Source organism: Salvelinus namaycush, unplaced genomic scaffold, assembly GCF_016432855.1.
Source record: "Salvelinus namaycush isolate Seneca unplaced genomic scaffold, SaNama_1.0 Scaffold1539, whole genome shotgun sequence".
Taxonomy (NCBI): domain Eukaryota; kingdom Metazoa; phylum Chordata; class Actinopteri; order Salmoniformes; family Salmonidae; genus Salvelinus; species Salvelinus namaycush.
In genome coordinates, this window is record NW_024058274.1 from 28,720 (window position 1) to 51,697 (window position 22,978).

General features: G+C 43.9%; 1 protein-coding gene across 1 annotated transcript in view; it reads right to left on the reverse strand.

Annotated features, from left to right (window-relative positions):
- Window positions 1-22,978, reverse strand: part of LOC120036992 (serine/threonine-protein kinase MARK2-like) — a gene marked incomplete at its 3' end in the record, with an annotated part of 55,907 nt that overhangs the window by 28,660 nt on the left and 4,269 nt on the right. Inside the window, exon 2 of the mRNA XM_038983230.1 lies at window positions 940-1,104. Coding sequence (XP_038839158.1) covers window positions 940-1,104 — 165 coding nt within the window. The remainder of the gene's footprint in view (window positions 1-939; window positions 1,105-22,978) is intronic.

The following is a 22,978-nucleotide window of genomic DNA, read 5'->3' on the forward strand; positions in this document are numbered from 1 at the left end:
ACTTCATATCCATCGCTTGGCAACAGTGGCAACCACCCATTTATGCCAATAATGCATCTATTGAATTGAGAGAAAGATACTTTTTCCCCTTTGAGTGGTTCCTTCATATATCTCCCTGTCTCGCTCTCACACTCTCTATGTCTCGCTCCCTCTCTCACACTCTCACTCACTCAGAGTAATCAGTATCATAGAGCAGTCACACATTAACATAGCCAGCAACACACACACACACACACACACACACACATGACCAAAAGCCACCCCAATTACACACACTGGCCTCTGCCTGCCTGAGCAATTTATTATTATTTTTATTAAATTTTTTATTTGACCTTTATTTAACTAGGCAAGTCAGTTAAGAACAAATTCTTGTTTACAATGACGGCCTAGGAACAGCGGGTTAACTGCCTTGTTCAAGGGCAAATTCTAAGTCAGACAGACAGGCAGACAGGCAGACAGGCAGACAGACAGACAGGCAGACAGGCAGACAGGCAGACAGGCAGACACAGACACAGAGACAGAGACAGACAGACCCAGTTCAGAATGCTGAACACCGTCTCTGCCTGGTGGAACACAGTGAGGACAGAATGTTGAGTGTTCCAACAGAACACCAACTTCAATTCAACAGAGAGAGACAGTTGGGCTGCATCTCAATAGTCTACAATGGCTTCCTCTCCTCTCCTTCATCAAGTCCTTCAGGAGGAGAGCGGAGGGATAGAAGAATGGAAATAAATAATGTGTGTGAGAATGCGTGTGTCTGAGCTGAGGGGGACTGTAGGGGTGGTTCAAAATGGATCCAGTCCAAATACTGAAGGAATTGAGATACAGCCCAAGTCCAAAGTGGAGGCTACACGGGAAGTGATGCAACAAGACAGGAAGCAGTTCCTGCCAGAAGAGAAAATGGTGTCTCTGTGTGTAAAGTGTGTGTGTCTGTGTTACCTCTTTCCCGGTGAGGACGTGGCGTGCCAGTTTGACTTTAGCGAAGTTGCCCTTGCCAATGGTCTTCAGCAACCGATAGTTACCGATGTGAGGGGTCTCCTCCGCCGTCGTGGCAACCGAGTTCCGACATCGCGGCATGCTGGGACGGCCCCCCGCCTTGGTGTCCTGGTAGAATGGAGGGAGGGAGAGGAGGGGAGAGAGTTGTTTAAGTACAGGGATCATTAACCAGATTAAGCCGCGGGACAATTTTTCATTGAGCGGAATCTACTTACAAAATAATTGGTAGACTGCAAATTGACCGCAAGAAACCCAAACCGATATTTGAATGAAGCATTAGATGATCTCAGACCTTGCTAACATATGTATACGATCACATACACTGACTATACACAATGGGCCAGGGATGCTGGACCATGTTGACTCCAACGCTTCCCACAGTGGTGTCAAGTTGGCTGGATGTCCTTTGGGTGGTGGACCATTCTTGATACACACGGGAAACTGTTGAGTGTGAAAAACCCAGCAGCGTTGCAGTTCTTAACACAAACCAGTGCGTCTGACACCTACTACCATACCCTGTTCAAAGGCACTTACATCTTTTGTCTTGCCCATTCACCCTCTGAATGGCACACACACACACACATGCACACAAATTGTCTCAAGGTTTAAGAAATCCCTCTTTATCCTGTCTCCTCCCCTTCATCTACACTGATTGAAGTGGATTTAACAACTGACATCAATAAGTGATCATAGCTTTCACGTGGATTCACCTGGTCAGTCTATGTCATGGGAAGAGCAGGTGTTCTTCATGTTTTGTACACTTAGTGTAGATCTCTCAATTTTGCGTGGGAATACAGAACAGAATTCTTTGGAACAGATTTGATCAACTAAAATCAATTGGACCTGATTAGCTGATGTTTTCACATTTCTTTTTTGGTCTGAAAACTTGGGCGGCCAAATAAAAATCACCCTCGGGCAGCCAGTTGGGGAACCCTGTTTACCCTCGGGCAGCCAGTTGGGGAACCCTGTTTACCCTCGGGCAGCCAGTTGGGGAACCCTGCTAACCCTCGGGCAGCCAGTTGGGGAACCCTGTTAACCCTCGGGCAGCCAGTTGGGGAACCCTGTTTACCCTCGGGCAGCCAGTTGAGGAACCCTGTTAACCCTCGGGCAGCCAGTTGGGGAACCCTGCTAACCCTCGGGCAGCCAGTTGGGTAACCCTGTTTACCCTCGGGCAGCCAGTTGGGGAACCCTGCTAACCCTCGGGCAGCCAGTTGGGGAACCTTGCTAACCCTCGGGCAGCCAGTTGGGGAACCCTGCTTCAGTGGGTCATATGGTTGAGTGTAGTCTGGCCCAGGAGTGTGAAGGTGAACGGAAAGGCTCTGGAGCAACGAACCGCCCTTGCTGTCTCTGCCTGGCCGGTTCCCCTCTCTCCACTGGGACTCTCTGCCTCTAACCCTATTACAGGGGCTGAGTCACTGGCTTACTGGTGCTCTTCCATGCCGTCCCTAGGAGGGGTGCGTCATTTGAGTGGGTTGAGTTACTGACGTGATCTTCCTGTCTGGGTCGGCGCCCCCCCTTGGGTTGTGCCGTGGCGGAGATCTTTGTGGGCTATACTCGGCCTTGTCTCAGGATGGTAAGTTGGTGGTTGAAGATATCCCTCTAGTGGTGTGGGGGCTGTGCTTTGGCAAAGTAGGTGGGGTTATATCCTGCCTGTTTGGCCCTGTCCGGGGGTATCATTGGATGGGGCCACAGTGTTTCCTGACCCCTCCTGTCTCAGCCTCCAGTATTTATGCTGCAGTAGTTTATGTGTCGGGGGGCAAGGGTCAGTCTGTTATATCTGGAGTATTTCTCCTGTCTTATCCGGTGTCCTGTGTGCATTTAAGTATGCTCTCTCTAATTCTCTCTTTATTTATTTCTCTCGGAGGACCTGAGCCCTAGGACCATGCCTCAGGACTACTTGGCATGATGACTCCTTGCTGTCCCCAGTCCACCTGGCCGTGCTGCTGCTCCAGTTTCAACTGTTCTGCCTGCGGCTATGGAACCCTGACCTGTTCACCGGACATGCTACCTGTCCCAGACCTGCTGTTTTCAACTCTCTAGAGACAGCAGGAGCGGTAGAGATACTCACAATGATCGGCTATGAAAAGCCAACTGACATTTACTCCTGAGGTGCTGACTTGTTGCACCCTCGACAATTACTGTGATTATTATTATTTGAGCCTGCTGGTCATCTATGAACATTTTAACATCTTGGCCATGTTCTGTTATAATCTCCACCCGGCACAGCCAGAAGAGGACTGGCCCCCCCAAATAGCCTGGTTCCTTTCTAGGTTTCTTCCTAGGTTATGGCCTTTCTAGGGAGTTTTTCCTAGCCACCGTGCTTCTACACCTGCATTGCTTGCTGTTTGGGGTTTTAGGCTGGGTTTCTGTACAGCACTTTGAGATATCAGCTGATGTAAGAAGGGCTTTATAAATACATTTGATTTGATTTGAACCCTCGGGCAGCCAGTTGGGGAACCCTGTTTACCCTCGGGCAGCCAGTTGGGGAACCCTGTTTACCCTCGGGCAGCCAGTTGGGGAACCCTGTTTACCCTCGGCCAGCCAGTTGGGGAACCCTGTTTACCCTCGGGCAGCCAGTTGGGGAACCCTGTTTACCCTCGGCCAGCCAGTTGGGGAACCCTGTTTACCCTCGGGCAGCCAGTTGGGGAACCCTGTTTACCCTCGGGCAGCCAGTTGGGGAACCCCGTTTACCCTCGGGAAGCCAGTTGGGGAACCCCGTTTACCCTCGGGAAGCCAGTTGGGGAACCCCGTTTACCCTCGGGCAGCCAGTTGGGGAACCTTGCTAACCCTCGGGCAGCCAGTTGGGGAACCCTGTTTTAGGACATCATCTGTAACAAGAATTAAACCTTATATTTTGTTGACAACCACTAAAATAAACAAGTAAAACCTGAAAAAAAGCACAACAGAGACAGGGAAGCTGTAGGGACAGGGAAGCTGTAGGGACAGGGAAGTTTTTTACCAAAGATACTAAGAACTCTTAACAGGTTTCACCTATTCCTCTGGAGTTTACCACACTGGAATACACACAGACACTCACATTCTAGACATTCAGAACACTGACAAGTTTAGACCCTCCTAGACTAACAGAACACTGACAAGGTCAGACCCTCCTAGACTAACAGAACACTGACAAGGTCAGACCCTCCTAGACTAACAGAACACTGACAAGGCCAGACCCTCCTAGACTAACAGAACACTGACAAGGTCAGACCCTCCTAGACTAACAGAACACTGACAAGTTTAGACCCTCCTAGACTAACAGAACACTGACAAGTTTAGACCCTCCTAGACTAACAGAACACTGACAAGGTCAGACCCTCCTAGACTAACAGAACACTGACAAGTTTAGACCCTCCTAGACTAACAGAACACTGACAAGGTCAGACCCTCCTAGACTAACAGAACACTGACAAGGTCAGACCCTCCTAGACTAACAGAACACTGACAAGTTTAGACCCTCCTAGACTAACAGAACACTGACAAGTTTAGACCCTCCTAGACTAACAGAACACTGACAAGTTTAGACCCTCCTAGACTAACAGAACACTGACAAGGTCAGACCCTCCTAGACTAACAGAACACTGACAAGGTCAGACCCTCCTAGACTAACAGAACACTGACAAGGTCAGACCCTCCTAGACTAACAGAACACTGACAAGGCCAGGCCCTCCTAGACTAACAGAACACTGACAAGGTCAGACCCTCCTAGACTAACAGAACACTAACAAGGTCAGACCCTCCTAGACTAACAGAACACTGACAAGGTCAGACCCTCCTAGACTAACAGAACACTGACAAGGTCAGACCCTCCTAGACTAACAGAACACTAACAAGGCCAGGCCCTCCTAGACTAACAGAACACTGACAAGGTCAGACCCTCCTAGACTAACAGAACACTGACAAGGTCAGACCCTCCTAGACTAACAGAACACTGACAAGGTCAGACCCTCCTAGACTAACAGAACACTGACAAGGCCAGGCCCTCCTAGACTAACAGAACACTGACAAGGTCAGACCCTCCTAGACTAACAGAACACTGACAAGGTCAGACCCTCCTAGACTAACAGAACACTGACAAGGCCAGGCCCTCCTAGACTAACAGAACACTGACAAGGTCAGACCCTCCTAGACTAACAGAACACTGACAAGTTTAGACCCTCCTAGACTAACTCTCTCCCCCCTCTCCGTCTCCCCCTCCCGCCCCCCTCTCTCTCTCTCCCCCCTCTCCATCTCTCTCCCCCCTCTCCATCTCTCTCTCCCCCCTCTCCAGCTCTCTCTCCCCCCTCTCCATATCTCTCTCCTGCCCCCCTCTCTCTCCCCCTCTCCGTCTCTCTCTCCCCCTCTCCGTCTCTCTCTCCCCCCCCTCTCCATCTCTCCGTCTCCACCTCCCGCCCCCCTCTCTCCGTCTCTCTCCCCCTCCCACCCCCCTCTCTGTCTCCCCCTCCCACCCCCCTCTCTCCGTCTCTCTCCCCCTCCCCCCTCTCTGTCTCCCCCTCCCGCACCCCTCTCTCTCTCTCCCCCCTCTCCGTCTCTCTCCCGCCCCCCTCTCTTCATCTCTCTCTCCCGCCCCCCCTCTCTCTCCCCCTCTCCGTCTCTCTCCCCCCCTCTCCATCTCTCCGTCTCCACCTCCCGCCCCCCTCTCTCCGTCTCTCTCTTCCCCCCTCTCCATCTCTCTCTCCCACCCCCTCTCTCCATCTCTCTTCTTCTCATCCCCTCTGTACTATTGTGCAGGATTTTCTCCTCTTTCGTTCCTTAACAGCTGCACGCCAGCCACACACACACACACACACAAACAAACTCACCTGTTATAATTATAGATGTGCAGACAATTGATGTCATTGTTTTGTTCTCACATTACTTTCAGCTAGCTAGCACTGACTCATAACGCTAGTTACAGCGCTGAACCAAGACACACACACACACACACACACACACACACACACACACACTGAGCTGTAGTAGTGTTTATCCCAGTGTGTGGGAACGGTTTGACTCAACCCTCATTACTACTGTCCTTTCCTAGGGAACAGAGAGGAGGAACACGCATACACTCAGTGAACAGCAGCAGCCGCACACACACACACAAGCAAACATGTTAGAAGAAGAGAGTATTTGAAGACCTAAAGACACAGACAGACAACTACATAAGTCTATAGTAATGATAAGTCCAATGGGGGGAGATCACACACACACACAAACACCCCCTCCTGTGTTCTGGTCGTGATGGATGTGTTGCCATGGTGATTTGTTGCTGGCTGTAGCTGCCCTCACACCATTTCCCCTTCTCCTCCCTCCTGTCTCCTCTGTCATCCCTTCTCTTCCACCACATCTACTCAATCCCTTCTCTTCCACCACCTCTACTCAATCCCGTCTCTTCCACCACCTCTACTCAATCCCGTCTCTTCCACCACCTCTACTCAATCCCGTCTCTTCCACCACCTCTACTCAATCCCGTCTCTTCCACCACCTCTACTCAATCCCGTCTCTTCCACCACCTCTACTCAATCCCGTCTCTTCCACCACCTCTACTCAATCCCGTCTCTTCCACCACCTCTACTCAATCCCTTCTTCCACCACCTCTACTCAATCCCTTCTCTTCCACCACCTCTACTCAATCCCTTCTCTTCCACCACCTCTACTCAATCCCTTCTCTTCCACCACCTCTACTCAATCCCTTCTCTTCCACCACCTCTACTCAATCCCTTCTCTTCCACCACCTCTACTCAATCCCTTCTCTTCCACCACCTCTACTCAATCCCTTCTCTTCCACCACCTCTACTCAATCCCTTCTCTTCCACCACCTCTACTCAATCCCTTCTCTTCCACCACCTCTACTCAATCCCTTCTCTTCCACCACCTCTACTCAATCCCTTCTCTTCCACCACCTCTACTCAATCCCTTCTCTTCCACCACCTCTACTCAATCCCTTCTCTTCCACCACCTCTACTCAATCCCTTCTCTTCCACCACGTCTACTCAATCCCTTCTCTTCCACCACGTCTACTCAATCCCTTCTTCCACCTCTATCTTTGTATTCAATGATGGGAGATGGATGCAAGATATTCTGTCAAGCACACACAGACACCTGTACTCCGTATATATTTTACTTAGACGCTATTGCACACAGAGAAAGTCAGCCATGAGTAGGGTGAACTAAAAATAAAATGTCCACCTACACACACTCATACGCTCTCGCTCATGGACAGGGATGTGTGTGTGTGTGTTATACTAACTCCCTAGAGTAAAGGGTTTGTGTTGGTACTTGTCAAGGGAGAATGCATTTGCGTTGAAGTGTGTGTGAAACTATGAGCTCGTTAACAACAGGGGGGTTATTTAAATAAAGAATCACCTTATAGCATGAACAGCACCATCTAGTGGTCAGAACCTTTATATATAGTTTTTTTTTTAACTAGGCAAGTCATTTAAGAACAAATTCTTATTTACAATGACGGCTGACCTAGTGTTCAGAACCTGGTCATATCAGGATGCAGGATGGGACATAAACCCAACAACTTCAATTACAAATTTCTCTGAACAGGGTGAAAACACCATCACCAAATTCACTGAGAATACATTACATAGGAAGAAACAATACTCCAAGCGACAGCTCCATATTACATGTCAAACATAGAGAACGGACACTATATACTTGTTGTTTGGTTGGGGTGTTGGAGGTCCGTGGATGGCTTTTGACCCCTTTTTTAGATTCCTCATGTCGTACTCATTGTTAGAAATAGTTTTCGTCCAAATCAGCTTTTAGGTATTAGAATTCATATAATATTCAATAATTGTATTTAAAAAAATCAAAACGGCCATTTTGGATGCAATCAATTCACTTTAATTTATATTTCAACAAAATATTTTTTATTGAGTGTTTATCTTGTCCGTTTCTAACTACAGAAACGTTTCCAGAACCATTTGAAGTGTCATGAAATGACCCGAGAGGGAGATGGGGGGGGGGGGGATCCTACGAAGCAGAAATGGAAGGAGAAAACACAGAAATACACTAGAAACGAGAAAGCAGCCAAGTCCTTTTCCCCCTCTCACACCCCAACCCAACATACACAGGACACACACCTATAGGACGTACATGCCAGGTGGTGTCTGAGACTCCTGCCATCCGAGACATGGACTGCTCTCCATGCCTCCGTCCAGCAGACCGTACCGGCGTATCAAATCTCAGATGTCCCCTGACCATAAGACTATCCACACTGACTCTATGCTCATCCACAGGTCTCTTCCCACTCAGAGACACACACACACACACCCCATCACACCTACACTGCTGCTAATATGATTATTAATTAGATGTATTACCACTACACTGCTGTTCATTGATTACCATTAGTATATATTTACCCTGCTACTAGTCAGTATTACTCCTGTTAACATGTATATATTACCACTAGTATCGTCCTGCTAACAGTCACTTGTCAGCCCTGTTATCTTCTCTAGGGTAGGGGGCAGCATTCGGAATTTTGGATGAAAAGCATGCCCAAATTAAACTGCCAGCTACTTATCCCCAGAAGATAAGATATGCATATTATTAGTAGATTTGGATAGAAAACACTCTGAAGTTTCTAAAACTGTTTGAATCATGTCTGTGAGTATAACAGAACTTATGTAGCAGGCGAAACCCCGAGGACAAACCATTCAGATTGTTTTTGTTTGAGGTCACCCTGTTTTCAATGAGTTTTCATTGGGAATCCAGATTTCTAAGGGACTTGCTGGCAGTTCCTACCGCTTCCACTGGATGTCACCAGTCTTTAGAAATTGGTTGAGGTTATTCCTTTGTGTAATGAAGAAGTACGGCCATCTTGAAAAAGTGTCACTTCATGTGTACTGTTTGATATAGGCGCAAGACCAGAAAGCATGCTTGTTTTCTTCCTGTATTGAACACAGATCATCCCGTCTTCAATTTGATCGATTATTTACTTTAAAAAATACCTAAAGTTGTATTACAGGTAACTTTTGAGATATTTTGTCGTCACGTTGCGCAAGTCGGAACCAGTGTTTTTCTGGATCAAACACGCCAAATAAAATGGACATTTTGGATATATATATCGACGGAATTAAACGAACAAAAAAAAACATTTGTGATATTTATGGGACATATTGGAGTGCCAACAACAGAAGCTCGTCAAAGGTAAGGCATGAATTATATTTTTTATTTCTGCGTTTTGTGTCGCGCCTGCAGGGTTGAAATGTTCTCTCTCTTTTGTTTACTATGGGTGCTATGCTCAGATAATAGCATCGCATGCTTTCGCCGAAAAGCCTATTTGAATTCTGACATGTTGGCTGGATTCACAACACGTGTAGCTTTAATATGGTATCTTTCATGTTATGATTTAATGAAAGTTAGATTTTTATAGTAATTAATTAGAATTTGGCACGCTGCATTTTCGCTGGATTTTGGCCAAGTGAGACAGTAGCGTCCAGCCTAAACTCAGATTTTGGGATATAAATATGTATTGTGTAACATGAAGTCCTATGAGTGTCATCTGATGAAGATCATCAAAGGTTAGTGATTAATTTTAACTCTATTTCTGCTTTTTGTTACTTCTCTCTTTGGCTGGAAAAATGGCTGTGTATTTCTGTGGCTATGTACTGACCTAACATAATCGCAAGGTGTGCTTTCGCCGTAAATCCGTTTTGAAATCAGACACTTTGGTTGGATTAACGAGAGGTTTATCTTTAAAGTGGTGTATAATGCTTGTATGTTTGAGGAATTTTAATTATGAGATTTCTGTTGTTTTGAATTTGGCGCCCTGCAATTTCACTGACGCTACCGTCCCACATACCCTAGAGAAGTTAACATGTATATGCGCCTTTCACACACACACACACACACACACACACACACACACCCCCCCCGTTGGGAAAATGTGGCGCTGTACATTTGACCGGCAGTACTTTGATTGAACAGCCATTTGAGAAATGTACCAGACCCATATGCATTGGATGAGTAACCCATTAGGGCGGTCCAACCAGAGTGCTCAGAATGACAGAAATCACATGTAGATTATGGTAATTAATATTAACAGAACATACAACACCTGTAATGAAGCAGCCAAAAATTATTATTTTTTAAATGTTTATATATTTCATGTTAACAACATATTCATTATTAAAGAGAGATGTTGTCCTGACATTTCTTATACCCATTCATGCCTTACATGCTGACCAATACCAGCGTTAGTGATGTGTGGTTTGTCTCATAACCTGCAGTTACATCCACAATTTATATCTATTTGTATTTATTATGGATCCCCATTATCTAATGCCAAGACAGCAGCTACTCGTCCTGGGTCCAGCAAAATTAAGGCAGTTATATATATGTTTTAAACATTACAATACATTCACAACAGATTTCACAACACATTGTGTGCCCTCGGGCCCCTTCTCTACAACACAAAATCCATGTTATCGTGTGTGTATGCATATATCTGTGCCTTTGTGTGTGTCTCTTCATAGTCCCCGCTGTTCCATAACGTGTATTTTTACCAGATTTTTTTTATCTGATTCTACTGCTGCATCAGTTACCTGATGTGGAATAGAGTTCCATGTAGTCATGGCTCTATGTAGTACTGTGTACCTTCCATCGTCTGTTCTGGACTTGGGGACTGTGCAGAGACCTCTGGTGGCATGCATTGAGGGGTATGCACGGGTGTCTGAGCTGTGTGCCAATAGTTCAAACAGACAGCTCGGGGGATTCAACATGTCAATACCTCTCACAAATACAAGTAGTGATGAAGTCAATCTCTCCTCCACTTTGAGCCAGGAGAGATTGACATGTATGTTATTAATATTAGCTCTCTGTGTACATCCAAGGGCCAGCCGTGCTGCCCCTGGTTTGAGCCAATTGTAAATTTCCTAGGTCCCTCTGTGGCACCTGACCACACGACTTAACAGTAGTCCAGGTGTGACAAAACTAGGGCCTGTAGGATCTGCCTTGTTGATAGTGTTAAGAAGGTACAGCAGCGCTTTATTATGGACAGACTTCTCCCCACCTTAGCTACTGTTGCATCAACATGTTTTGACCATGACAGTCTTCAATATGCGCCTTGGAATTTGATAAGAAGGACCGTGAGCAGTGCGTCCCGGACGTGTCTGTCTTCACTTGTAGCTTACTTCGGAGCGGAGATGCCTGTGAGAACGACCCGATCACATGATGGGCATTGGCTAATAAGAACTGAGATATCTGAGATAGCCATGTGAGTGAGGTGCTTCAGAGCCCGGCTATTGACAGCCGGGAGAGGGGAATTATCATTATTATATTCAGCCCGAGGGCACAACGGCCCCTTTGGCTGCAAAAGGAATGGATTATTTTATTTATTTTTTAACACAAGGGGGATGTCACCGGGAAATTCGAGGTCTGGTGAGAATATTATCAAGTGCTTGACAAATTGTGAATGAGAGACTGATGAAGTGTGTACAGTCTGTACAAGAAACAAAGCAGAGCTCATGCCTATTATGATGATCAGAAAAAAGTTGCATGAGATTCGCATCATGCAGCCTTAGAATGTATAAATATCAAAACATTATAGCCCAAAGTTTGAAGAACTAAAGTCACATAAATAACTTAATTAAGCATATAGGAACACCTGTTTCTTTGTTAACCGATCATGTGTGCGGTCCCTCGGAAATCGTTGGCAGAAAATCTCATTTTATTCAGCTATGTTCAATTGTATTCTTCATACTATAAAATAATCTAAAAATAATGCCATGGAATTCTAAGCAAATCTTGTCTGCTAAATTAACTAGTGTAGCCCACAGCCATAGCCAGATCAGGACCTAACAGCCATATGGCCTAGCCAGATCAGGACCTAACAGCCATATGGCCTAGCCAGATCAGGACCTAACAGCCATATGGCCTAGCCAGATCAGGACCTAACAGCCATATGGCATAGCCAGATCAGGACCTAACAGCCATATGGCATAGCCAGATCAGGACCTAACAGCCATATGGCATAGCCAGATCAGGACCTAACAGCCATATGGCATAGCCAGATCAGGACCTAACAGCCATATGGCATAGCCAGATCAGGACCTAACAGCCATATGGCATAGCCAGATCAGGACCTAACAGCCATATGGCATAGCCAGATCAGGACCTAACAGAATATCACACTTGACTCAAGTCATTCAATGTTTAAAATAACACTTCGTTAACTAAAGAAAAGAAAATAGCCTACTAAATAGGCCAAGCCTAACTAATATATTTGTTTACCCTGATTTTACCAGATAAGTTGACTGAGAACACATTCTCATTTACAGCAATGACCCTGGGGGATAGTTACAGGGCAGAGGAAGGGGGATGAATGAGCCAATTGGAAGATGGGGATGATTAGGTGGCCAGATGGTATGAGGGACAGCTTGGAAATTTAGCCAGGACACCGGGGTTAACACCCCCTACTCCTACAATAAGTCCCATGGGATCTTTAGTGACCACAGAGAGTCAAGACACCCTTTTAACGTCCCATCAGAAAGACGGCACCCTACACAGAGCAGTGTCCCCAATCACTGCCCTGGGGCATTGGGATCTTTGTTTAGACCAGAGGAAAGAGTGCCTCCTACTTGCCCTCCAACACCACTTCTAGCAACATCAAGCATTTTTTTGGCTGTTTTAATGCTAATTTCCTGCAATTCTACAAAATGTTCCAAGTCTTGTGTGTTTAAATGATACGAGGCGTCCAAACCCAACCGAGTCACCCCCCCCCCCCCCCCCCCAAGGAAAAGTTGTTTGTTTTTGTAGTCGGGACTGTGTGTATTGACCCCGTTCTGGGTCCGGATACAGACCCCCAGTTGTGTATGGGGGGCCTAAATAAATCAAGCAATTCAATTAAATAGCTCAGGTCTTGAAAATATAGGCAACATTTTTCCCCTCCGTATCCACAATGTACATAAATGAGGCAAATACAGATGAGTTACCTGTCATTTTCCCCCCTCCCTGTACATAATCTTTTACTCAGTTTCTTCTTCACATCAGCAAATAAACGACAGGTTTCAGAATCTCACTTTATATAGACTAGGGGCTCTATCACTCTATTCTGCTGCTTCCTCCTCCTGTCCCAAATCAAGTAGCCTATTTTACCCTGAATCACGTGCAGTGGCTCATTTTCATAAAGCGAATAGACCGTTTTGTCAAAATTAGATTGACACATTTGGCTTGATGAAAGGGGGACCCTCTGACAGTCATTTAAGAGAATACCATTTTTTTTTTTGTGTGTGTAAAACTCTTCCAAAATACGGAGCCGGTCGGTATTTCACATTTTCACACAGATCCGAGTTCCGTGGTTACCGAGCGGGATCTGACCCAGGATCCGAGGGTTAACTACAAAATTAGTGATATGAACCGGCCAGATCCCAGGTAATTGGGTAGATCCGTGAAGACCTCTAGTAGGAAGCACGACTCAGTAACTTGTTGCAGTCACAATCTGGTTACCTATCAGTACAAAAGAAAGTCGTTACATATTTACACACTTATTTCCAAGTTAAACGTCTACACTACCCACAATGCACTATTTCTCAAGGTCATATGGAGGACCTCCTCTGTGCTACAGATTTCGTATGCTATGTTAGGTACACCTCAGGCTATTCAGACTTTGTGACGTGGGCTCAAACGAAAGAGCAAAATCATACCTGCTCTAATTGTGTACTACCTTATCTGTTCTCCTGTTTTTGTTTTGTTTGGGGTGGCAGGTAGCCTAGTGGTTAGACACGCTGGGCCAGTAACCCATAGGTTGCTAGATCGAATCCCTGAGCTCGCAAGGTAAAAATCTGTCGTTCTGCCCCTGAACAAGGCACTTAACCCACTGTTCCTAGGCCGTCATTGTAAATAAGAATGTGTTCTCAACTGACTTGCCCGGAATACTCTCTGTGAAGTATGTCTAGGGGATTGGCGGGCTTGGTCCTCCATAGTACATCACACCCCGGAAAAATACGCCTTTAGGCATTCTGATCTGTTTTATGTAATACCCCCCCCCCCCCCCCCCAAAAAATAACAAGTGAGGTGTAACTTTGCATATGGATTTGCATTAGTATAGACATGTTACACGTGGTTATGTTTCTACCTACATAGCTACTACCCTTTAAGGATAGGCTGTGTTTTCAAAATGCATAGTGCCTCCAGTTCATTGCAAAGTGAGGTGTGACGTGCTGAAGCCTACTGCGGCCTTTATGCACTTTAGGGTGAATGGGAAGCGTACTTCAATTACCACTTGAGAAATAAAAATAACATTTTTTTTTTTTTTTTTTTTAATCGTGGCCATCAGAAGTGTTTTTTTTTTTTAAACATGTGAATTAGAATTGTTATGCAATGATTGGGTTTCTAAAAACACGGTTCACTCCAGCAACAATGAGAAGCAGAAGCTCTCGTGCCATCTGACAGACTTAAACAACATAGGTTCTGTATCTGTACACATGTGATAAACATAACGACTAATGAAAATAAACTATTTCATTCCACTAAATTATGCAAAATTGCCCTACAGACCAATAAGCATGACTGATCAAATGTATTTACATCGACTGGTATTTCTATCAGCGAATAGGCTGAAAATAATTATTTTGCAAATGGGAATTTTTTCCCCCCCTAGACAATTGTCTAAAAATGGGCTTTTCATTTTTTTTGTTAATCGTCTAAAACACAGCTATTACTGGCTAATGAAAACCCTGCCACACACTTACTCAGACACACACAACACTTAGTGTCTTCAGAAAGTATTTACACTCCTTGACTTATTCCACATTTTGTTGTGTTAGAGCCTGAATTTAAAAAATGTATTCAATTTAGATTTGAGTCACTGGCCTACACACACACACATACCCCATGTCAGTGGACATTTTTACAAATGAATTAAAAATGAATTCAACCCCTTTGTTATGTGAAGCCTAAATAAGTTCAAGAGTAAAAATGTTCCAAGTCATATAAAGTTGCATGGACTCACTCTGTGTGCAGTAATGGTGTTTGAATGACTACCTCATATCTGTACCCCACACATACAATTATCTTGAAAATTTAAAAAAAAAAAAGTTCCCTCAGCCGAGCAGTAAATGTCAAACAGGCTCTACCCCAAAAAGAAGGGAGGTTTTCCAATGCCTCGCAAAGAAGGGCACCTATTGGTTGATGGAAATAAATAAATAATCAAAAGCAGACATTGAATATTCCTTTGAGCATGGTGAAGTTATTAATTACACTTTGGATGGTAAAGCAATATACCCAGTCGCTACTAAGATACAGGCGTCCTTCCTAACTCAGTGGCCGGGGAGGAAGGAAACTAGTCAGGGATTTCACCATGAGGCCAATGGTGACTTTAAAACAGCTACAGAGTTTAATGGCTATAATAGGAGAAAACTGAGGATAGATCAACAACAGTGTAGTTACTCCACAATACTAACCTAATTGACAGAGTGAAAAGGAAGCTGGTACAGAATAAAAAATATTCAGAAACATGCATCCTGTTTGACACAAGGCAGTAAAGTAATAATGAAAAAAAAAAATGCAATGCAATTAACTTTTTGTCCTGAATACAAAGTGTTATGTTTGTGGAAAATCCAATACAACACATTACTGAGTACCACTCTCCATATTTTCAAGCATGGCGGTGGCTGTATCATGTGATGGGTATGCTTGTAATCGTTAAGGACTGGGGAGTTTTCAGGATGATAAAATATATATATATATTTTTAAAATGGTGCTAAGCACAGACAAAATCCTAGGAGGAAAACCTGGTTCAGTCTGCTTTCCAACAGACACTGGGAGGTGAATTCACTTTCAGCAGGACAATAACCTAAAACACAAGGCCAACTCTACACTGGAGATGTTTGCCAAGTTAGTTTTGAAAATCTATGGAAAGACCGGAAAATGGTTGTCGAGCAATGATCAACAACCAATTTGATAGAGCTTGAAGAATTTTGAAAATAATCCAGGTATGGAAAGCTCTTTGAGATTTACAACTGTGAGTCTTTCTGGGTAATCGCTGCCAAAGGTGCTTCTACAAAGTATTGACTCCAGGGTGTGAATACTTATGTAAATTAGATATATTTCTGTATTTAACTTTTAATAAAATGTGCTAACATTCCTAAAAACATGTTTTGACTGTCATTATGGGGGTATTGTGATGTCATTATGGGGTATTGTGTGTAGATGGTTGGAACACATCCATTTCATCCACTTTAACTGGTGCATCATGTGACAGTAAAACTTCAAACTAATCCAACACACAATTAAGGGCAACACACAGCTCAACTGGGAAGGCCAGTTCTCTCTCTCTCTCACACACACACACACACACACACACACTTAAGCCAGAGCTTGTAGCTCCCAGCTAGCATGCAATCTTGGTGTATAACCAGACCGACTTACAGGAGCCCAAGGGCACAGATTTTTCACCTAGTCGGCTCGAGGATTCGAACCTGCGTCATTTTGGTTACTGGCCTGCCGCCCTGGTCAAAAGTAGTGCCCTATATAGGGTGAGATAATGTGTGATGCCATTTGGCACGCAATCTTTATCAACTAAAAGTTGAACCCTACGTAGGCGTTTTATAGACATTGTAATGTCCTAAAGATGGATTTTTATTATCCCTCCTTCCTGACTGTCACAAGTGGGGAACACCACGGCTGCTCAGAGAAAACTGACCTTTGGAATAGCTGATTAACTATACAGGAGAAAACAGACATGTAAGACAGACAGGTAACTAGACTTGGCAGCCCTTTCGAAAGACTGACAGTTAAAAGGAACACACCTTGCTGTTACAGCCTTCTAGACCAGAGGTCATTCTGTGCTGAACAATAACACAATGCTTTGCACAACAGACGACAAGGGCTGGGTCCTATTCATTAGTGCAGACCGTAGCAAAACGCTTTGCAACAGAAAATGAAAACGTGCAGAAAATGTCCATGATTCTAGGGCTGGCACAATTATTTATGGTATTTTTCTTAAAACTGCATTGTTGGTTAAGGGCTTGTAAGTAATCATTTCACTGTAAGGTCTACCTGTTGTATTTGGCACACGTGACAAAAAAACATTTGATTTGATCAAGAAAACAAAATAAGTCATAACTATAAAAATAGAACAGCTGACTGGAGACGGGACGGCCGGGCAAATCGAGAGGTTGACTCTTAATGTGTTTTAAACTTTGTTGCTCCTTGCTAAAAAACAAGCAAATTAGTATTCTGTCGCCTTGGTAACACACCCCACAATGCAGCAGCAGCACGTAGAAATGAAATGAATAGAAAGGGATTGGAACCTCTAACACAGGCAATTTGAATGGTAAAGTCATGGGTACACTTGCAATGGCTGCCTGGCATTGGGTTACCATTTCCATGGTAATGTAGAACAGGTCAGAGTACTCAACCAGGGGTCCGAAGCCACCTAGGGGTCCGCGACGGTACTGCATCTTTAATGATGTCAAATTAAATCTCAACTCCTGGTTGAGTATCAGTATCTGTCAGGCTTTGAAAAAGCACCAGGCTCCCATTGCGACAAGTGCCGCTGGCTGCTGGTAAGCTTTTTTGACTTGGAAATAAACACCTTTGTTTAACCAGCTCAACAGCTGCTCTCAGTGAAAACGTGTTTAGAGTTAGCCTTCTAGCTAATAGGCTGTTACAGTTTACACTTCCTCTTCCAGTTATAATGTAGGGAGGTGAAAATGATGAAAAAACCAAGCTACCAAATCTATTCATTGTTGATCATTTTCCCTTGCCATTATCATTCACCTGATGATAAAACAAGACATTGGGATTCATTTTTATTTATTTTTGCTACTGTATGACAGTGGTCCCTGGGTCGAGGGTTCGCCAGGGAGGGGATCCCTGATGTATAATGTTAACTGATGTGGCTCATGCAATGGAATGTCATTTATGATGTCAGTTGAGTCAACAAACCACAGCACAAAATTTAAGCACCAATTTTGCTCCTATGGGTACAGTCGCTATGGCCACCAGTCCACCCATTATGACATCGTTACCAACTTGAATGGGGATGTCCGTTCTATTCAAGGCTTTTGTGCCCCCTGCCCCACTTCCTAAAGGGAAGTGGACTGCAGCGTGAGGGGATGCAGAGGCTCGCCTTGTAGGGAGCTTTTCTGAACCACTCCCCAGGTGTGCCGATCTTACTGATGCTTCTCCAGTCACCGAAGCATTACTCAGGTGGGTGCTACATTTCAGTAGTGGACGATCCAGCCTACCTGAGCTGTGAGCTGTGACTATCGAAGACGACGAGGTGCCCGATAAAGAGCTCCGTGGCTCGTCTATCTGATGTCTGGACTTTCCCGCCTGGCGGTACCATCTACACGCCCTCTCAAGATCAATATTACCTTTCTGAACTGCCTATCATCCAAAGCTGTGGAAAACCAATCGCCCAAGATCTGCCAGATCCCTACATTTGTTTTGTTAAATTGTTTGTGGATTTTGAAGCGACTTAGATTCTAATTGTAATGAAAAGCGCTATTTAAAATGAATATTGGCTGTTTGTGAATAAATACATGTGGCTGTGTGTGTGTGTCTGTCCTAGCCAAAGCAGACTAGGAAGCTGCAGAGTTGAGTTTTATAGTGCTTTCAGAAAGTATTCAGACCCCCTGACTTTTTCCTCATTTTGTTACATTACAGCCTTATTCTAAAATGGATTAAATTGTTCCCCCCTCAACCTACACACACAATACCCCATAATGACAAAGCAAAAACAGGTAAAGAAATTTTTGTAAATGTATTTTAAAAAATTAAAAAATGAAATACCACATTTACATAAGTATTCAGACCCTTTACTCAGTACTTTGTTGAAGCACCTTTGGCAGTGATTACAGTCTTGATTCTTCTTGGATATGACGCTACAAAGTGTCTCCCATTCTTCTCTGCAGATCCTTTCAAGCGCTGTCAGGTGGGATGGGGAGCGTCGCTGCACAGCTATTTTCAGGTCCCTCCAGAAATGAGAAATCGGGTTCAAGTCCAGGCTCTGTCTGGGCCACTCAAGGACAGAGACTTGTCCCGAAGCTACTCCTGCGTTGTCTTGGCTGTGTGCTTAGGGTCGTTGTCCTGTTGGAAGGTGAATCTTCACCCCAGTCTGAGGTCCTGAGCGCTCTGAAGCAGATTATCAAGGATTTCTCTGTACTTTGCTCCATTCATCTTTCCCTCAAATCCTGACTAGTCTCCCAGTCCCTGCCGCTGAAAAACATCCCCACGGCATAATGTTGCCATCACCATGGGGATAATGCCAGGTGTGCCTTTCCACTTTGTCATTATGGATTATTGTGTTAAACTGTAGATTGATTAGGGGGCGGGAATATTTAATCCATTTTTTTGGAATAAGGCTTTAACGTAACAAAATGTTGCAAAATGGAAGGGGTCTGAATACACTGTATATATCTTTACCCCCAATAGGGAGTAGGTCTTGATTACCATTTCTGTTTGAAAACCTTTGCTCGAGTCTGGCCATTGTCTCTCATATTTGAATAAGTAAACATACAAACAAAATGCCAAACAAATAACAGACTTAGTCCTATTATTTGACTTGTCACCCCCTCTTACGGTTACAACAAACATTTCCCCCCAGATACCCAATTCAACCACTGGAGAAATCCTCTCACAAGGATCTCAAAACAGTTTCTAATACACAATGAATTTAAAAACACAGCCCTACCCCTTGCTAATCAGGAAACTTTGGCGTATGTTGTGGTGGACTGTCATTACAATTACTTCATGGAAATCTGGGAAAATTGTGTTTTGTAGTGTAGCTAGCCACTGAATATGGCTCTGAATTCACTGTCAGCATGCAGTCAAAACCACAACCACTTTTGGAGCTAACTAGTGCTCTCAAATTGGATCCTGAATGATGTCGACAGCTGATGGGAGTTGTATTGATAACAGTGACCATGGTTACAACACCAATATCCCGTTATTATTCTGGGATACTCAATAGTTACTATAGTTAGATACATGCAGCTTATCTTCTGTCATAGCTTGTTGTCCTAGATGACTAAATAAAGTATAAATGTCTTCCATCAATAGAACCAACGCATTACTAATCTAGTTAACTCTGGTTGTCTGTTTCGTTTAGGGACCGGGGAGAAAACACAACAGTGGAAAGATAAGTCCAGTTGTCTGTTTCGTTTAGGGACCGGGGAGAAAACACAACAGTGGGAAGATAAGTCCAGTGCAAAAACGGCATAATGTCATCAGTTTGACCAGTTTTAAGGAAATAAAAAGCTTTCTCTGATAAAACGAGACCAACTGTGAAGTGTTATGTGGTTGAAATTGTATTTTACCTTTATTTAACTAGGCAAGTCAGTTAAGAACAAATTCTTATTTTCAATGACGGCCTAGGAACAGTGGAAAATACTTGCTTGCAAAACAAGTGTTGAAGATAACACATTACACACGTAGTCACATTTTCTCAAGAGACGCTGAAATAAATAATTGCCACTCCTGTTACCAAGACAAAAATTAACATCGGTTGTATCATTTTACTGCAAGACATGCATAATTCTGCATGAGTTAATATTACATAACTCTACATGTTTTTTTAATTTAACCTTTATTTTACCTTCATTTAACTAGGCAAGTCAGTTAAGAACAAGTTCTTATTTACAATGACGGCCTACCGGGGAACAGTGGGTTAACTGCCTTGTTCAGGGGCAGATTTTTACCTTGTCAGCTCGATCTTGCAACCTTTCAGTTACTAGTCCAACACTCTAACCACTAGGCTCCCTGCCACCCCTACACTCTAACCACTAGGCTACCTGCCACTCCTACACTCTAACCACTAGGCTACCTGCCACCCCTACACTCTAACCACTAGGCTACCTGCCACCCCTACACTCTAACCACTAGGCTACCCTGCCGCCCCCATGTGAGAGGTTATAGGTCCATACTTCATTTACTCTTTAATTTAACCCATATGAATTTCAAATTTGGAATAATACATTTATTAATGACACAGGGATTCTCGTGAGCGGGATATCAAAGGTACATGTACAAAGCTTATCCTGAATAAGACCTTAAGTGGGATATGAGCTAATACCCGGAATAGTGTGCGCATGTAAACGTGGTCATTGCTAACTTAACTACCTAATATACATTGAGGAAATAAGTTCTACTAAGTGGCTAGCTAGCTAGCTAGCGTTAGCAATTTTTGGTGGTCAATGAGACAGAGCTAGCTAACAAAAGTATAATTTCAGATTAAAAAATGACTCCAGCAACAGGCTCTGTACTTCAGGAATCACAGTAGAAAGAACTGTTAAACATGTAATACTGTTAAACATGTATTTTTTTAATAGACGCTGTATTTCCACATTGCCCTTCAAGCGATTTAAATGTGAGCTCGTCCGACCCAACGACAGCTGCTATCCATTGGAGCACTGCGATTGGTTGCTGAAACTTCAGGGCCGTGGCTTAGCGAAGGATGTATTACAAGCCAGCGTCATGTCATCTGATGTGAAGTGTTTCCCAAGCAGACTCACTACAGCCCCTAGCCCGTGTGTTATGTGATGCTGTGGAGGGGTCAGGGTTAGCCCTAAACTGGGTTTGTAGGTGAAAGGGCACGAATGGACATGAAGACTCACACAGTAGGGATGGGCACAGTTAATAAAATATCCAGATATCAAACTGAGGTTAGTATTCGAATGCTTGTTCATTGTTGGGGGGGCAGGCCTATTTTGACAATAAAAAGTTTGTTATAACAACGGTACATTATTTCCCCCACTTCAAAAAGCAATTACAGGCTCGCACCGAACAGAGTTTGAACAAGACCTGACACAGAACACTGCAAAACACTTCTGGTAACAGAATTTGTTCTATCACGGTGAAAAATCTGACTTCTCTTTCTGTTGTCAACCTCTGCCATGTGCATTTGCGTCATTCTGATTAGAGTCAAAAGCATGTTTTTTTTTTTTTTTTTACTATATACACATACAAAAATATTATTAAAAATTGTGAAATAATGTCAGATGTCCATCCCTAACACACACACACAGTAAAGCAGGGATGGATAAATACAATAAAAAAAATAAAAAACTGCTATTTTTACTCAGTCGGAGCCTGAACTGACTGTTCAGTGTTAGCACAGTAGAATTTCTAAACATGGTTGTGCATCAGCAGTTCTCTCATGTCACTCAATTAGCCTACGTCAGCAAACAACTGTTTTGATTGGTTAGTCTAGCGGCCAGCACTCTCCACTTAAAGTAATCAATTGCAAATATTTTTTTTTTCCCACTTTGTCATTGTGTGTAGACTGATGAGGGGGAAAAAATACTTTTAGAATAAGGCTGTAACGTAACAAAATGTGGGAAAAAAGGGGAAGGGGTCTGAATACTTTCTGAATGCACCGTACACCAGGTGCTGACACTTTGTACCGTGTGTGACACGATGTCATAGCATGTGTCACACTGCAGGGCTCCAGTGTGTCCGACCTGTGAGCTCAGAGGGCCATCTCTAAATAGAGACCACAGCCAGAAAGAGAAAAACCCCAAGTGTGTATGAGGGGGGGAACCCATTATGCAGCCTGATACAAAGCGTAAAACATTGCATCATTTTCCTCATAGACATGATTGGCTAGAATCACTCACTTGTATAGACAGTCCATGTCCCAAATGGCACCCTATTCCCTATATAGAGCCAGGGGTCACGTTACAGTTCTGCAATCTGCATTTTCAAAACAAACCATCAACAAAAAAACCTGCGTTTTAAACCATTTAAAACCTGCGTTTTAAACCATTTAAAACCTGCGTTTTAAACCATTTAAAACCTGCATTTTAAACCATTTAAAACCTGCATTTTAAACCATTTAAACCTGCGTTTTAAACCATTTAAACCTGCGTTTTATAAGTAAAAAAGGTATTTTTTGTAGGCTACACTGAGAAAAGTAGCAGAGAAAAGTCACGACACATCAGTCATGCCCTTTTCGTGAACTGTCATCCGAGTAGATCAGTGGAACTGAAGCACAAAATTAATCCGATGCCGAGCGTGAAATACAAAACCAAGCATTTTA